At 39.3% G+C, this 18,753-nt stretch overlaps 1 protein-coding gene across 2 annotated transcripts in view; it reads right to left on the bottom strand.

Moving 5' to 3' along the window:
• The window catches only part of Cht6 (Chitinase 6), a 92,918-nt gene that overhangs the window by 9,547 nt on the left and 64,618 nt on the right, over nucleotides 1-18,753 (bottom strand). For both annotated transcript variants that reach the window (XM_073093489.1, XM_073093490.1), the window contains exons 3-11: nucleotides 12,658-12,843; nucleotides 11,233-11,384; nucleotides 9,572-9,804; nucleotides 3,383-3,512; nucleotides 2,631-2,816; nucleotides 2,033-2,252; nucleotides 1,327-1,432; nucleotides 654-794; nucleotides 162-256 (exon numbers count right to left, since the gene is read on the bottom strand). In XM_073093489.1, the coding sequence (XP_072949590.1) occupies nucleotides 162-256; nucleotides 654-794; nucleotides 1,327-1,432; nucleotides 2,033-2,252; nucleotides 2,631-2,816; nucleotides 3,383-3,512; nucleotides 9,572-9,804; nucleotides 11,233-11,384; nucleotides 12,658-12,843 (1,449 nt within the window). The remainder of the gene's footprint in view (nucleotides 1-161; nucleotides 257-653; nucleotides 795-1,326; nucleotides 1,433-2,032; nucleotides 2,253-2,630; nucleotides 2,817-3,382; nucleotides 3,513-9,571; nucleotides 9,805-11,232; nucleotides 11,385-12,657; nucleotides 12,844-18,753) is intronic.

Here is an 18,753-nt window from a genome sequence, read left to right as displayed (position 1 = left end):
TTCTTATTTCTATTCTATTACATCCTTCAAATCAGAACACCGAATTTGTATACCGATGTTACCTGGAGAAAATGTTGTGGTGGTGTCGTTCCACGTCAAACCAGGTAGGTACTACCTAGTACCCATGGCTGAAATAACATGTTCTTATAAATTTAGTTTACCTGATCCAGGGTCGGGTGTGGTCGGTGGTTCCGGCGTGTTGATGTTCCACGCGGGGGTGGAACTCAGCGCTGAAGAACTCTTTCGTTTGTTGCTTCTGGAATATTAATGCATGTAAAGAAATAGTTTTCAATTACACTAACGCTTTCTATACCTAGACTTTTTGTGTTACGAGTAGGTACCAAGTTTTTGCGTCTTTGCAAATATACAAACACCTATTATACAAACACCCAGATAAATGCCAGATATCTAAATTTAGATATCTGTCTAGCCGGGAATCAAACCCAAAAGCCTTTGTTTCAGTTTCCGCTAGGGAGACCGCTCTGCCACCAGGGTCATCGATTAAACTTATTGGCAAATTTAATGAATAATTATAAACTAAAAAAAATATATTTTACACTACATTATTTGGGACTTCCCTCGATAAGTTAAAGCCGGTATTAGGATCGTATCTACATGAAATTCAGAAACAAATAAGAATAATAAGACCGTACTTGACAGCAGTGGTAGGTTTTGGCGTAGTGGTGGTCGTTGTGGTGGTAGTGGTGGTGGTGGAGCGTGGTTTGCTCTTCCGTCTGCCGGAGCTCGAAGGTCTTGCACGTGGCTTGTCTGTCACTATCGCATTGTCTGTGGAGCTGGAATCACAATATTCATGGATCAATTGCTTCGATCACAATATGAGACGAGAAAAAAATGGTACGGCAGTGTCGTTTTTTGCTGGACTTGGCGTAGCACTGCCGTGCCCCGAGATAATTTGTTTATTTATCGTCTGATGCTAACTGGTCAGTGGCTACCGTAGTCCTCAGTAAGTTGTGAAATGTTTTAGGGTGGCACTACATTACTCAAGGAAGAACTCTTAACTGCTGCGACAAATAAAATCTGCTTCGCCTGTGTCAACCTTCTTAATTGTCTACGGCTGGTTTTAAAACGTATCTGACTGAGGACTAACTCAGTGGCAGCGCCACATCTGTGGCCGATCTCAGATAGGAATATCTAATCCTATCTGGGTTAGATTACAGATGTCCACGGGCGGCTGTAGCCACTTACCATCAGGTGGACTGCATGCTCCTCTGCTACTGCTATATAATAAAAATAATCTTATATTCTAGTAGTACTCTACTAGCACTTTAGGCAAATAGGATCTGGAACTAAAAATTGAGAACTTACCCAAGCTTCACGATGTAAGCTTCCTTGGCAGCTTCGATGAGTGGATAAGGCTTCTCGTGGCAGTTACCGCGGAAGTCGTCATTGTCGATGGACCAGAACATGATACCTGAGAAAATTATTAAGAACAGTTAGCCAATGATTCGATAAAAAAAACACAATAATTTGTGTTTTTGTGGAAAAGTAAAATCTGTTACAAAATCATTATTTGATCACTCAATCTAGAATCAGTCTAGATTATTAGGATTAATGTTGCAAGCCAATTGTTGTTAGGTAAATAGATTTTCAATAATTATAGGTTCTGTGTCGGTCAATTGTGTTATTAACTTATTGTGGTTTATTGATTATTGTATTCAATAGAAAAATTGCAAAATAGATATTAAATATTTGTATTAGTCCGTGTTATTTGAGAGTTTTCAGTATAAGAAAAGTAAATCACGATTAACTATCTTTGAAATCATCGACATTAATACTTATTCTACTACTAGATTAGAGCCTATTTCAAAAAGAAAATAAGCTTAAACCTAAACGTCACAGTGGACCATATTAGTTGGTAGACTCGACAAACCTTTAAGAACATAACAAAGAATGGCCATTAAAGTAAATTATGCTCTTTTATGACATTCTGCTTGACTACTTACTTCAGAATAAATATACAAAAAATAACTGTTTAGACTTTTAGTATTTCCATTTTTATCTTGTATTTTACCTCCAAGTCCGTTTTCAGCGACATATTCAGCCTTCTTCTTGACGATCTCGACGTCATCGTAGCCGACCCACTGGTTGCCGCGGAACGCCACGGGACCCATGGCGCTGGGGTTCGGGTGCATCACCGTCCACTCCTCGTCCTCCTCTTCGGAGTCCTCCTCTGAATCCTCCTCGGAGTCTACGCTTCGCTTCTTGTTTTTCGGTTTGAGGGCTTCGCAGATCTGTGAAATAATAGAGGTTCGGCATTAGGTCAAAAGTTATATGCTTAATCTTGGTTATTCGGTTTTCGAGAATGGGGTATTGAAAGGTAGATAAGAATTAGTTTTAGGAAAAAAGTTTATGTAAGATCAGATGTATCGACTTTACTTGCTGGAAATGTTATGAAAATCTGTAAAAGTCGGTAGTGTGAGAATATGAGATTTTATTATGTTCTTGAAACATAACTAGACTGTTATTATAAATAACATTTTTTTAATCCTTAACACCGCCACAACTTACAAACACACACAAAAAATAGCATAAGTGCTTAGACCTTCAAACGAACCTCTTAATCAATTAACCAAATCCGCTCTAAGTTTATTACAATCCAAAGGACTCACCTCATAATAAGCTAGATATCCTTTCTCCCTAGTAGCGTCTCCCTGTTCTCCTGGCCCGTCAGCGGGAGAGCCGATCTCCACAGCATCTGGGTTGAACAAGGTGTAGGATCGGCCATACGTTGGTATACCCAGCACCAACTTGTCACGATCCGCACCGTTCTCCAGGTAAAACTTGATTGTGTAATCCTGGAAGTAACAAATTATTTATAAATAAGTGTTATTTTAAATTAAACTGTATATACTAATGATATTTTCATTAATATAGACAGTGTAGACTTGATTAAAATTGTTGCCAATGCCATAACCACAGAAAAAAGGAATGTATGAACACCGAACTATGTTTTAACAAACTAAACGACACTATTTTAATTATGATTTTCTCTTTTTACACTTGATTGTATATATTGTAGGTAAATTTGTATATATTTTTAGCTATAATTATTTTCTTGTTATTTAGTTATAAATTTATTATCCTTGTTTTAACATAATAAATCATAATTGAAGAAGGACATTTATATTCATTAAAAATCAAGAAAGTAAAATTTACGTTTACGGATTTAAATATAATTATTTAATCTTTCACTTTTTAGTTTATGCTTACAATAAAATATGCATGCAATTACGATGACTCTATTAGAAAGCGGATAGGCAACTAATAATAGATAACTAAAGATAAACTAACACGCTGCCTGCCTCAAAAGCCGTTTACAATTTTTTTTCATATTATTACTTAATTTTCGAAAATTACTTACGATATTTAGTTCATTGTCCACGCTGTATTCGTTGGGCTCTTCGAGCGGGTACAGTGGTGCGTGGTGGTTCACCGCCGGCTCGAACGCGGAGTGGTAGTCGTACGTTAGCAGGTTCATCCAATCTAAGTACCTGAAATAAAATCAATACAACTAAAGTTTCTATTTACGCAAATAACTTAGTTCCTAGAAAATGCGATTACCGTTTTTTTATAAATGACTTTTGGATATGGATGACTTAGAAATTAGGAGGTAGATTAATTCATGATGCGACTTTCGGAAGGTACTCAGGCCTGTGGGAGCAACAGTATGCTCATCCATTGTTCCCTAATGATAGCAGTGCCAAGAGCAGTTGTGCTGTTTGACGGTTGTGGAAAGCAAGAGACACCTTTGTAAAGTATTTTTCTCCAGGGGCTGCAAAACTGTGACCAATCTTAAGTAGGGCTTCATGCCTATTTAGGGTTAATCCTATACTATTAGGGTTACAGATGTCCATGGGCGGTGAGACCACTCACATAAGTTGGACTACATACTACTTCAACTTTGCAAATAAAGAATTATGAATTATGAATTTGTAAAAAAAATTGCCGAGTTCATACTAATGCCTACTACGTTACCATAAGGTAAACCTATCTACGACATTCTTGGGGCCCGGAACTATCAATTATTACTAATTTGGGCGAAGCTGATGTGATGTTTAATGATGCGTTACGTGTGGGTGGTGTTCAGGACCAAACACGGCAAGCAATAACAACCCACGCTTCTGATAATACGTCTTAAATTACTACGTGGTACCTAATAGCTACTGCGAATTATTATTGTCGCCATGCAAGTAGGGCTGGCGAGTTCAAAATAAAATAGATTTTGACTTAAAAACGGGATATACCTTTTTTTTTAAGGATGCAAAAAGTTTTGCATCCTTAAAATTATTATCAATGTTTAAATTAAATCTCTTACATATTTTTGAACTTATTCCATATTTTGAAGGTGGTAGAACCCTTTGTGGTTTCTACCACCTATTTCTGCCTATTAACAGTAGTGTTAAGCGCTGCTGTGTTCTGGTTTGAAGGGTGTGGTAAGTGAGACATACTTTTCCGAGGCGTTCCAGCTTAGGCCTCTAGTTATGACGTAAGTTTTAAGATATGACAAAAAATAGTCATACATATTCAACTAACTTCCCGTGTGTGGCAACCCTACGTAGTGTTTCAGTAAAAGTCAAGGGCAGCCAATAAGCTCGTTTAAATTATCGACCATGTTGTATTTAATAAAGTGAATCGGTTGATTGATGAATTTTTTTATTAAACTGTAAACATACCTGAGACAACGCATATCTCGTTCGATAGTCAGTTTTTTTCTATACCTATATCATAAATCTTTATATATCATAAATCTTTATATCATAAATCTTTATATATATATTTCTTATGTGCGTGTGTATGTCACTGAACTCCTCCTAAACGACTAGACTGATTTTGATGAAATTTGTTGTGTGTGTTCAAGGGGACTTGAGAATGGTTTAGACTCACAATTTAGTCCGTGGGAAAAGGTTTTTTTAATTAATTTTAATTCGTAAGTAGTTGTTGATTTTGGAATGTTTCACATTGGGTTCGACAGACTTCGCTACCATCGCAGTTTTATAGAATCGGAAACTTTGCATTTGATCAAGTGACGATCTTTAGCTAAGTTTTTGTTCAAGAACCCACTTTTGTCCAAGATGGCGCCACTGTCATTCCAATGAAGGTACAAATTTTCTGTTTTATGTATGTCATATCATTTCTTTAAAATGCGGGCGAAGCCGCGGGCACCACTAGTAACTTTATATATAATTTACAATATTACCATATTAGGTATTCTAATGTACCGGTATTGTTCTCAAATTAGTAAATTCACATAAGGGCGATAACAAAAAATAAAGAGAATACCTGATTCCTAACGTAAATTTCATCCATCCGTATTCAGAGCGGACTAGCAGTTTTAGGCGGATATTAAGTATCAAACTCCTAGCCCAATACGATAAAATAAGTTCCATTTCGGAAGCCATCCTCTGTAGCCTACGTGCTTTATGTGCAGTTAGTAAAATAGCAGTTATCATTAAGTCCATCAAAAATTGTAAATAACTGCCATAAAATGCGAGACATAAACACCATGACAAAAACATTTTGCGACATCAAAAATGTTGTGCATAATGCGTCTGTGGAATACTTAAGTGGAATATGATGAAAAACGTCTTATTCTAAACAATAGTTTAGTATAAATTCATGTTGCGACAACGTATTGTCCGTATGAAGACAGGCCTATTAAGATCTTGGCAGTTCTTTGGTTTTATAACAAGGGGGGTAAATTGATTCGTTGCATTGTTTTAGTCAGGCAGAATGAAGGGAAAGATAATACTTATATTATTACTTGAACTAATTAATATGTTTTGGATAAACTTGAAGCGGCGAGCAAGCATGCAGCCCATCTCATGCTGAGTAGTCAGTGGTGACTGTTGGCATACATGGTAATATAAATAATCCTACAAATAGAATTAAAATTATACGTGAAGACTAATTGGAAATGTCTTGTGTAAATAATCACTCTCATCCGTTATGTCATTATGTTTTATTATTATTTCAGAGAGCATTAATAATCCTAAGGACTATGTTGAAAAGCTGCACATAACTTTTCAACATAGCAGCGCTTCACACTTTTATTATTATGCAAAAATAGGCGGTGCCTTCGGAATGAAACCATAAGGGTTCTACCTCCCTTTAATCACATTACCCTATCTATCACATCATAATATAGTTCATTAACCACTCAAACAACAGCATTCAATTAGTATAGATAGATAAAATCTATCTTTTCTAAACAATAATTAAGTGTAATCTTCCAAGTTACAACACGTTCATATAAGGCCGGTTACCGAACGCGGGTTAACTAGAGCGTTAGGCGTCGCGGTCGAGAAAAATGATTTCTTTGCTTAATTTAAGTGAATAGGGTGGCCAACTGTCTATGTTGTACGGAACAAAAGATAATGGGATAGGGATTCAACAAGCTTTGGCCAGAGTCGTCTGCGTGCATCCCCCCTTTTCACATGAATGAATATTGACACAGTTATATATTTGTATACCTATGTCCTTAACATAGTGTTCCATATAGCATGTAACATCAACGCATGTTTATACAATATATACAACATTTACCCCTATATAGATAAGAATCTTTGAACTAGACACATATCATCCTTTAGTGATTCCTGTTCTTGATTTTTGGATTAACGGATGTGTCAAGACAGAAATTATTACGAGTTCGAACCTAGTTTATATTTATATCCTAGTTTATCCGTATCCTTATATTAAACTTGCATTGTGTAATAAATCATTTTAATAGCAATTTAATGCATTTCCCGTATAAGTACCTTAACACACTGTCAATTAATGTAAGGTCACTGCTAAATAATAAAGCATTCTAGCACCATACCTGAGACATGTAACACCTCATTCTACACCACGCGTATGACCACGCAACTAGTTGTGTCACTTAACCTTCAGCAATCAGGATCGCTATCAACCTTCGGACGATTGCAATATCGTTGCATTGTCACCCTGCAGGGATCCCTTCGCCATTGTGTGCAACGCTACGGCTAGGGATGGCAATCTGATTGTTTAATTGAAGACTCGATTATTAATCGATATTAAAAAATTGCAACATAACAATTGATAACGATCTTGTGTCATCATGTCATTAATCGAATAATTGAAGATTCAAATTTAACAGATGTAAAGCATTAAGCGGCATGACAGGACATTCTATTCTTTTTGATGCAATTTCTTTTTTAATATGGCTATAATGAGAACGAAAGACCTTATAGTAGATTGTTTGTTGCTCAAATTATTTTAGGTGACTTTTTCATTTTGGCCAAGTATTCCCAGGGTGGTTAATAAAATACATAAAAAATGGATTCAGCGAAATCAACATATTTTTTAAACAATTTCCGAATAATATAGAAAAATCGATCTTGCATATATTTAACCTTATAGATTTTTGTTTGCATTGATTCTACACAATTCGAGTCAAATTGATATATGTGCAAAGAACCCCATCCCTAGCCGGCCATTGTCTCGGATTCAAGCTGTTACGACATCGCAATCAGGCTAACACTTATGATCGCTCGCATCACGTAATGTATGCACGCATGGCGAAACCAACGGTTTAGGTGAATCCACGGTGTTCCAACTTGGACGTATGTAACGCGTTACGTGCGTGACATACATACAATATTTGTTTATTGAACATTATGGATATTTTTTCTTGTGTCATCGTTGATTTTTTTTAGATAATAGTATTCAAAGGACTTCGTCCACCCGATGGGAACTATTGCTCACGGACTTAAATCCCTTGCCTGACTTAGAAGTTACAAATCTTTGAAAACTACCAAAAGTTTCCTTGGGATGTTTTCCTTTTCCGTTAAAAATTAGTGATCATATGTATTTCTACTTTATTTTTGACAAAACGCTAACAAAATTAAGTGGTCAATGCCATTTTCTTAAAAATAAGGGAAAAACCTTTATTTTTTCACTTTATTCTGTTTAAAATAAACTTAATTTTACCATTATTCTCTTCAAATGTTAAAACTTTTACAATTTATTTGCAAAGAGAAATCATACGCACATGTAAACCGATTACACAAAACGGATGCTTACTTATAATAACCGATTTTCTTACGTCACGTAACCTAATTGTGATCAGAAAGGTGTAAAAATAGTTAACTAAGTGGGTGTCAATATTAGCTGTGTTAAGTGTACAGCAAATCATATTAACATTCCGGTTTCGATTTCGTGCGACATTCCTACGACGCTCACGACCCCTGGCGTTAATTTATTGACACAAGCTAAAAACTTATAGCGTTAAAAATCGAAAAATAATAATTTACGCTTTGTAAGGAACATTTTAGTTGCATGCTTCAGGAGGTTGTAGTCAGGATTTTATTCCTCGTATAAAGCAATACGAAAACAGTAGTTATTTGCACTTTTTAGGTGTTTTGCGGTTTACTGCTACGAGTTAACTATTAAGTATTCGTATATTATAACGAATTTATGAATGAATGAGTATTACACCAATTATTACTATAAAATGTTATAGTTTTTATCACCGATAAATTCACCTCATTCAATCAATAAATGATTTTTTATAATAACCGGTGTATAATATTAGGTACATATTGTGTAACGCATGAAATCTGTATACTGGAAACAATAAATGATAGGTCTATATATTTTTTCGTACAGCCAATAACATTATCCTGTATCAACAATATTAAAATAAAACCAGATACTCGCAGTTCTTTTTTGAAAATGATTTAAAATTAGTGTAATAATTGCACGATTACATTTATATTTGTTTTTTACAAACATGTTTAACACATAATAATAGAAGTAATTACCGATTCCGCTCGTCGCTTACATTTTGCACCATTCGACTGTCTTAGGCAATTTGACATTGAATTAGGAAATTAGGTAACGAATGTGACGCTCCTATTGGGCATGTGTAATTTCGCAAACATATGCTTGACATCGGCATGTTTACGTTGAAGCTACGTGGTTTCATGTACTGTTGGCATGATCTTGGGCTAAAGGTCTCCTAATTGTGTTAAATGTATGTGCAATTTTCTATATCGCGCCCTGAATTAGAAATTGGCTAGCTATTGCTATTTTCTGAAGGTTAAGCTGAAGAGGACCGAAAGTTCACATAATTGTACAACAATACGGCAGAATAAATTTATTTATTATTATGTACTATTATATGTATAAACTAATAACGTTGCCAAATCTGTCTCTTGTTATTTGATAAATAACTTGCGGCGTATTAATAATCGTATTTTTGAAACTTACGTCAAAATGATCAGTATAGATTTAAACTTTTCGACCGCAAAATTATCAACTTTAATATTAAAAATAAAAGGGGTATACTAACATGACACTTAACAACTTAATTTTCAGCGACAACCCTATGATTAATCTCAAATAGAAATCCAATTATATTGAAGATTATTTTGCATTTTCATGTCTTCACAAAGAAGAATTGTTTATCATAACTTAACAAAAAGCAGGCTACATGATGTATCAAGAAGTAAAATAAACAGACAAGAAATGGATCGACAGGATAAACTTAATATAACCTGAAATTTGCAAAAAGAAGAAGAATTGTTACCGATTCAGCGTCTCCACATCAAATCCCTTCTGGATGTACTCGATGCCGGCCGGCACCGCCATCGTGAGCAGCAGCCTGGGCTTGCCGGTCTTCTCGGACTCCCGCTCGAACTCCTCGCGTAGTTCCTTCACCAGCTTCGCGTAGTTCTCCCGGTCTTTGGGCTTGCCACCGTCCCGGAACGCGGGGTACTCCCAGTCGAGGTCGAGGCCGTCGAAGTGGTTTTGTCTGAGGAACTGTCGGTAGAAAAAGAGAAATATTAAAATAAAGATGTAGTAAGGAAAGTAGTGTCCAATTATAAAAGTAGAAGACGTTTTGCTCAGTGTTCTAATATTCGTAGGTAGAGTAGGAGAGTATTAAATCATATAATAAGAGTTTAAATGACTCGAATTATTATTCAAAATGACTTAATCTAGTTCTATAAAGAGTACGAAAACTTTATTTATTTACGTGAATGACGATATAAAGGTATGTCCTCTAAATACCTTATTCATTCCTTGCTAGTTCAACAGACTTGGGTAATTAAATAAAACGTTTTAATTATTATAGCAACTTTTCTTGCCGAAAAGCAACGATAATATTTAAATCAATCTAAATATTGAATAGATGAACGTACGCAAACAGGATATTGTATCATTTAATTTTAAATCAATAAATGTGAATCTTACATTTTTATTTCGTCTCTTTCATCAGATTGTATTATGGATATTATTTTTCAGAAACGGAAGACATGCTATAATCACAGTCGCACGTGTGTATAATAACATAAAATAATTGGAGAAAGTGTTGGGACGGTCATAGGAAGAGTACAGATTGCGGACATAGCATGTTACGTTGCAAATAAACCGTCATTGAATATCGATTTGTAATTACTTTAATAATGTCTAACACAAAACGAAATAATAGGAAAGTGATATTTATCAATATGACGTATGTAAAGTTTAGTGGACATGATATTAATGATATATATTTGAATGGGAGACATTCTAACCTTAACTTCTAAAATGTTGTTTTATATCGTCGATATATTTCCATGAACCTAAGCCGTCTACCGGTGGAAAGATGGACTCTCAAGGTCACAGAATGGACCACGGACGGGCCACAGAAACGTCGGCAGACAACCAGCCAGATGGACCGATGACATCATACGAGTGGTGGGAAGAGGCTGGATGAGGACAGCGCGAGATCGGGACTTGTGGAAGTCGAGTGAGAAGGCCTACATCCAGCAGTGGGTGACAAAGGGCTGAAGAAGAAGAAGAAGAAGAAGAAGATATTTCTACTGCTATGCACGAGTTGGTCATCTTCACACACCTTCAGTTCTTTTTTATCAGGCGGTTTTTAAGATTACTCTCAGACTTTGTCACTATATTTTCCTTTAAACCAGTTGGTAATTAAGTCATATAATTTCGATAAATCAGAGGTGCATGCACGATATTCGAACCTCGGCTCCCATGATTGAAAGTCCAATTTTCATTCACTAAGCTATGACTACAATATTACTCAATGTAAATCATTTAATATTTATAATTTTCCCCAAAATACCTTGGAACCTTGCAAATTTTACTTAGCAGATTGACATAATAATAGCTGTACTGGGTGAATCCTTACAAATGGATAGTTAACAAACTGCAACATTGAAATAGCAGGTTAAAACGCAAATCAACCTTAATCGCATTCCTGACAAATTCCTTCCGGCGATCCCGGGACGCTACCATGGGAGAGAAGCGGGTGGAGCCTTCGTTCCAGCCTCCGATGGCCAGCATCGTCTTCAGGTTCTTGTTGTAGGTCTTCAGCCCCGTGAACTTGGCATATCCACCTGAAAAGATTTTATTTATGATTTGTCACAGACCTGGTCAAAGAAATATAACAGTTATAACTATACAAAATTGACAGGGTATTAATTTCACAGGAAGGTTCCCAAAGAAAGAAAAAGAAGTCACTATAGAATCTTTAGTTCATCGTATATCTTTGAGAACTTGATGACTTACATATGTGGTTTCTTACCAGCATCCTTGTTCTCAAGAGTGGCGACGTAAACCATCTGTTCTATGTGGCTTAGTTATAGATGACCTTGGGCGGCAGATACCACATATCATCAGTGGGACTGCATTCTTAATCGCTACTTCAATCGTATATGAGAGACTAGCTGACCCGGCAAACTTTGTACCGCTATTTTATATTATATATTTATCAAATATATTTAATATAAAATATAACCTATGTTACTCGTGGATAATGTAGCTTACGAATGGTGAAAGAATTTTTAAAATCGGTCCTGTAGTTTTTATGCCTATTCATTACAACCAAACAAACAAAATTCCTCCTTATAATATTAGTGTAGATAAAATCTCTTTAATACATTGGTAAGTATTTTTTATTATACTTCGCCTTCTTTCCCTTCATGTATTAAAGTAAATTACGTTGCAATTATTATTTATCATAAATAAGTAATATCCTTTTAACTGACAGACTATTTCCTTCCGCGTGTCATTAGTTTTTGGAAACTCGGTTAAATTGATCATTATATTCATTGTAATTACCTAATTAATAATCGAAGTGTCTGTAATTTTATGTTACAGAGCTGGGTATTGTTTAGTAAAGGTTAACGCGGTATGAATCACAGTTTAATGTTATCCGTACATCCGGATCAACATGGCTCATGAAATGTTTTTTTTTGGATTTTTGGATGATTAAAATAGCAAACAAGCATTCATTCCACCTGGTGGTAAACGGCTATAGCCACCCATGGACATCTGTGTACAATTTTATATAGAACTGGGCTTTTACCTAAACGATTACAGATGCGTCGACACTCCTGAAGGCTAAGATAGTTACCTCATGTGTAAGTCAGCCTTATATATGAAGAGAGACATTTGGTGAAATAGGTTGGAAAATTTATAGTGTTGCTATGTATAATGTATATTTTTTTGTTATAACGTATATTATCTATGTTTTTGTGTATCTATAAGTAATCTTAGATTCATGTCCTGATTATATGACCAATATTATTTTCATTTTAGTTGAAAAATGTCAGGAACTAAACTTGCAGACAAAGCTATAATCTTAAAGATTCCCTGAAAAAAACATACCTTTCTCAATATCCTGGTACTTGTCGAAGGGTTTCAGCGAGTTGTCCTTAGTGAACCCTCCGAAGGCGTACACGAGGTGGGTGCACAGGTAGGGGTTGATGTTCTGGGGGTTGAACCTGGCCGTGCCGGGCCGGTACACCGACCAGTTGGTGTAGTAGCACACCACACGCGGTGAACTCGATAACGCTGGAATAGAAGTATTAGTATTATTTAAACTGTTTACAGTGGGAAGAATACGAGTATTAGTATTATTTAACCTGTTTACAGTGGGAAGAATACGAGTATTAATATTATTTAAACTGCTTTGCCGTGTGGCTCCGGCGGCGAATAGACCACCCCATGCCTGCCCGTGGGTGTCGTAGAAGGCGACTAAGGGTATTTACCGGGTCGATGGGCAGCAGCGTCTTCTCGGGCATTTAACATCTTACTGCGACGGTCCCACTGGTTGCTGGGTCTGACACTGCCTGGCGTAATTCCTAAAGGTGTCCCGCTTGGTGGTAAGATCTCTTCGTGGGATCTGCCTGGCTAGCTACCACCCTCAGGCCGAAGTCTACCGCCATTAACGATCCGTCGTGTTTCGGTAGTGCGCCTGGGAGCCAGTTCTTCCCTTTATCCTCCCCTCCCATCCTCTGTGGTGCTTCCGACGGCGTATCTTTCGGGTCCGGTGGGTTCTTCTAGGTGTCGTTGCTCCCGGAGGCGTGGTGTATTGGCGCGGGGGCCAGGGAGACCCGGTGAAACGGTTTTTTCGCTGGCCGCCCGCCGGTTAGTTGGGGACCCGAACCCGGGTAACACTTAATTAACCTCTGGCCCGGGAGGCTGTCCCGCCAACCGGTGAAAAATCCCGTTGCACGATTGTTCTGCCGGAGTAAGAGACCGGAGTGGAGCCGGGCAATCGTGCACGGGGGGGACCGGGGGCCCTTCCGTCCCCCGCGCCAGCATCCCACATTACCACTGAGAGTACGGCGCTACGAGACCCGCACCTTGTCCCGTGGGGCGTCGAAGGAGCATCGCAAATCCTTTCTAATTCCTCCTCTTTTTTTTTTAACCACCATCATGAAAAGGCATAATAAGAGAAAAGTGTACTCAGCGGCAACCTCCTCCACACTTACTGTGGACATGTGCAACATCAGGGGGCTTCATTCCAATCTTGATGCCGTCCATCACCACCTTGAGACGGCAAAGCCGGCTTTCCTCTTTTTGACGGAGACGCAGATATCACCCTCGGGCGATACATCGTATTTAGATTACCCCGGCTACAGTTTAGAACATGCCTTTAGGCGTCGAGCCGGGGTATGTGTGTATGTTCGGAGTGATATCTGCTGCCGCCGTCTCAGCTGCCTTGAAGACAAGGACCTATCCTTGTTGTGGGTGCGCGTGGATATTGGGGGGCAGACCCGCGTCTACGCGTGCCTATATAGGTCCTACAGCGGAGATGTTGAGACAACTCGACTATTCGAGCACGTCCAGTGGGGAACTGACAAAATGCTGCAGCAGTGTCCTTCGGCGGAGTTGGTGATTCTGGGAGACTTTAATGCCCACCATATTGAATGGCTAGGCTCCCGAATCTCGGACTTCGCCGGAAGAACTGCGTATGACTTCTCCTTGGCATATGGGCTCTCCCAGGTCGTACCCGGTCATACTAGGGTACCTGATATAGAGACCCATACTGCGTCTTTGCTGGACCTTCTGCTGACCAACCATCCCGATGACTACCAAGTGATGGTCAAGGCTCCTCTTGGATCTTCTGACCATTGCTTGGTAAGTTCTTCTGTGCCCTCGTCGCGTCCCACGGGGGCTCGACCTCCGGGGAAGCGACAAGTTTGGCACTACAGTTCAGCAGATTGGGACGGGTTCCGGGAATTCCTGGCCTCGTACCCGTGGAGACAGATATGCTTCGTCTCGGGTGATCCTAGCACGTGCGCTGACTCTGTGGCCGACGTCATACGACAGGGCATGGAATGCTTCATTCCAAACTCGGTCGTGTCTGTCGGCGGGCGGAGTCAGCCCTGGTTTGATAGGCCTTGCGCTAAGGCATCACGTCATAAGCAAGAGGTCTACCAAGCTTGGGCATCAGCGCACGCGTGCAAGGATCCTAAGACCTCCGAGCTACGAACCGCACTTAACGCTGCCTCCCGTTCAGCAAAGAAGTATATGGCCAAGGCGAAGTCTAGGCACATTGGCAGAATTGGCGAGCGACTACTTGGTTACCCCTCCGGGAGTCGAGCCTTCTGGTCGCTGGCCAAAGCTGTCGAGGGTAATTTCTGTCGCTCCTCACTACCGCCCCTGCGGAAATCAGACGATTCTCTGGCCCACACGGCAAAGGGGAAAGCCGATCTTCTGGGCACCCTCTTTGCCTCAAACTCGACTCTCGATGACAAGGGGGCCACACCGCCGACCATCCCGCGGTGTGAGGGCTCTATGCCTAATATACGCTTTACGCAGAAAGCTGTCAGGCGAGCTCTATTGTCCCTTGATGTCAAGAAGTCGAGTGGGCCGGATGAAATCCCCGCAGTGGTGCTGAGGACGTGTGCTCCCGAGTTGACTCCCGTCTTAACGCGCTTATTCTCACTTTCCTATACCACAGGTCAAGTACCGTCTTCGTGGAAGGTAGCCCTCGTTCACCCGATTCCCAAGAAGGGTGACCGCAGTGACCCGGCTAATTACAGGCCTATTGCGATAACCTCCCTGCTCTCAAAGGTAATGGAGCGTGTGGTTAATACCCAGCTTCTGAGGTACCTCGAGGATCGCCAGCTGATCAGCGATCACCAATATGGTTTCCGCAAGGGCCGCTCAGCTGGTGATCTTCTGGTGTACCTCACACACCGGTGGGCGCAAGCCGTTGAGAGCAATGGTGAGGCGTTGGCGGTTAGCCTGGATATCGCAAAGGCTTTTGACCGGGTCTGGCATAGGGCCCTTCTCGCGAAGCTTCCATCTTACGGTCTTCCCGAGAGGTTGTGCACATGGACAGCCAGTTTTCTGTCTGAGCGGCAAATCAAAGTCGTAGTTGACGGGTGCTGCTCAGACACAAAGCCTGTTAACGCCGGCGTCCCTCAGGGCTCTGTCCTCTCTCCCACACTATTCATTCTGCATATCAATGACATGTTGCAAAAAACTGGCAGCATTCATTGCTATGCAGATGATAGTACGGGAGATGCTGTGTACACAGGCCGTGCAAATACCTCTCGGACTCTCGTGGAGGAAAGTAGAAACCGACTTGTGTCTGAAATCGAGGACTCTCTGGAGCAAGTCTCGACATGGGGTCGACTTAACCTTGTTGAGTTCAATCCTACGAAGACACAAGTCTGCGCGTTTACCGCTAAAAAAACCCCATTCGTCATAGCGCCACGGTTCCAAGGAATTCCACTCACCATTAATAAAAGTATAGGGATCCTAGGAGTTGACATATCGTGTGATGTGCAGTACCGGGGTCATTTGGACGTTAAGGCGAAGTTGGCGTCAAGAAAGCTGGGCGTCTTGAACAGAGCGAAGCAGTACTTCACTGCGGGGCAACTGCTTCTGCTTTATAAGGCGCAAGTAAGACCCCACATGGAGTACTGCTCACATCTCTGGGCAGGGGCGCCCCAATACCAACTTAACCCACTTGACTCCGTGCAGAAACGCGCAATACGAATCGTCAACGATCCGAGGATCTCCGATCGGCTAGAACCTTTAAGTTTACGGAGGGACATAGGTTCCCTCTGCGTGTTCTACCGGCTTTATAATGGTGAGTGTTCCGAGGAACTATTTGACCTGGTGCCTACGTCACCATTCCTCCATCGCACCACTCGCCGAAGGATGAAGTTCCATCCACACCAACTGGACTCGTGGCGGTCCTCCACGGTTCGGTTTGCACGGACGTTCTTGCCACGGACGTGTAAGATGTGGAATGAGCTTCCTCCCGAGGTATTCCCGGAGCGCTATGACATGGGGCTCTTCAAAAAAGGTGCAAAAAGAGCTCTCCTTCAAAGCCGGCGATGCATTGGCGACTCCTCTGGTGTTGCAAATGTTCATAGGCGACGTTAACTACTTTCCATCAGGTAGCACGTCTGCTTTATCGTCAGGTTCAAATATAAAAAAAAAAAAAAAAAAAAAAAATTAAACTGTTTACAGTGGGAAGAAAACGAGTATTAGTATTATTTAAACTATTTTTCAGTGTGTATGTGTGTAATGTATTACTGGCTCGTAATGCCTACTCTTCGTCTTCGACCCATTGGGCACGGATTCCTTCTAGGAGTGAGACAGGTTTAGGCCATTGCCCACCACGTTGGTCAAGTGCGGATTTGTAGACCCCACACACCTTCGAGATTTATTTTTCTGGCGTGTTTTCCTTTATCGTTTAAGCAAGTGAACATTAATTTCTTAAACGCCGATAACTACAAATCAAACTCCTCCCCTCAATCAGATCCCCCATTGAGGGGCCAAATTTCAAATCACTAGATTATCATTGCTTTTTGGGCTACTTATCAAAGTATATCCTGCCACCACTTTTATTATGTTTCAAATTGCATCAACATGCAATAGTAAAAATAATTGTAAGTTAGCGCGCGTTGAAGTCTTTTGTTCACAATTGGAAAACATGATTTTAATAATAAAATTGTTATTTGTCTTTACAACTGGCTTTACAATTGCTAACGTGTGTTTTAGTAATCAATTTCTAACAAAGTAAATTCTTTGTTATTCCAAAGACATAAAAATAAATGTCTCGAAGCCTACTAAATACTTGAATGAGGAACTTTTTATAGTTATTTCGTAGGCACACGAGCGCAAATGGTAGCGCCCATGAACCCGCGTTGACATCTAAAGGCCAACAGCTCATGAAAGGAAACTAGCTCTTCCCTGTGAGAATCTTTATAATGCCTCGCATACCTATGCCTTGAGTTATAAAGGTATTTATTTCTTCTTATTTTCTTTTAGAGTTACAACCAATAATTGTGATAAAAACAAAAACCTCAACTATTCAAAATATATTTTATGTCACTCCCATTATTTTGAATTTTGACCTGGATCCAATGACATCATATAGTAAAATCTGTCAAGCCTTTAGACTGTAGGGCGTACCAATTAATGAGACATACGTACGCTCGAAGAATTATATTATTTTTACCCTCCACAATTGGGTAAAAATAAAATAGCATATAGATTTTGCAAAATTATTCAGGATTCAGGTAACATGGCGGTAAGTGGTCATTTCAGGAGTATTTGTCCTTACAAACCAGAACACAAGAGCGTTAGGCACTGATGTTATAAAGCAGAAATAAGATGTTGTAGTTTGCAAGATTACGACATTAATACTTTTTTTTTTTTAATATGGGCTGTAAAGAAATGGCTTAAAGGTCTCCAATACTTGTTTCCGTTATAATATTTAACATTAAAATGTATTTGCAAATAAGTAATGGCCGATAAGGTCAGATTCACGACGGGAGGAAACGAAAAGGAAATTTTACGAGTATTGTTAACAGTACCCTTAGTATGAGTTTTGACGTTTTTACAAAAAATGATTGTTTTTGTATTTGTTTACGTATTTACCCATACATTTCCAATCAGCACCTCTAGCGAATTGTATAAGAACTGATTGGAACTGTATGGGAAATACGTAAACAAATACAAAAACAGTCATTTTTGTAAAAACTCATACTAAAGGTCCAGATTAATTATAGCGACCATGACACCTATTTAAACGCAGTTTTTACTCAAAATGTGGATGTTAGTTTCTGTTTAAGAGTGTGTAAGTATTATTTGAATCATTACTTTACCCATATTTTGATTTAATTTTAAAGTTTTTTCACTTCGTAAGTATCCAACTATTCTTTACAAAGAAATTGATTGAAACTGTCTGCAATTTAAATACAAACTATCATCTTTTTTCCCAATTCAGATATATCCATCTATCATTTGAATGTATTGAAATAGAAATTTCCTATCCGTGAGAAATCTAAAGAAAAGTGTATAACGAACGTGAACATGCCATTAAAAGTTCGCAAAAAAGGCAACTTTCCTTGTGGTTGGTGTATGTTTTATTTGTATATTTCATGCGCAGGCGCAGTGAATCTCAGACAATGAGCCATTGTGAAGGAACGCCTGTGCTACGGTCGAGCG

The sequence above is a fragment of the Epargyreus clarus genome, unplaced genomic scaffold (assembly GCF_041222505.1).
Source record: "Epargyreus clarus isolate Ecla_fem2 unplaced genomic scaffold, WU_Ecla_fem_2.2 ptg000004l, whole genome shotgun sequence".
In the NCBI taxonomy this organism is placed as follows: Eukaryota; Metazoa; Arthropoda; class Insecta; order Lepidoptera; family Hesperiidae; genus Epargyreus; species Epargyreus clarus.
This window is presented reverse-complemented; position numbering and strand designations above follow the sequence as displayed.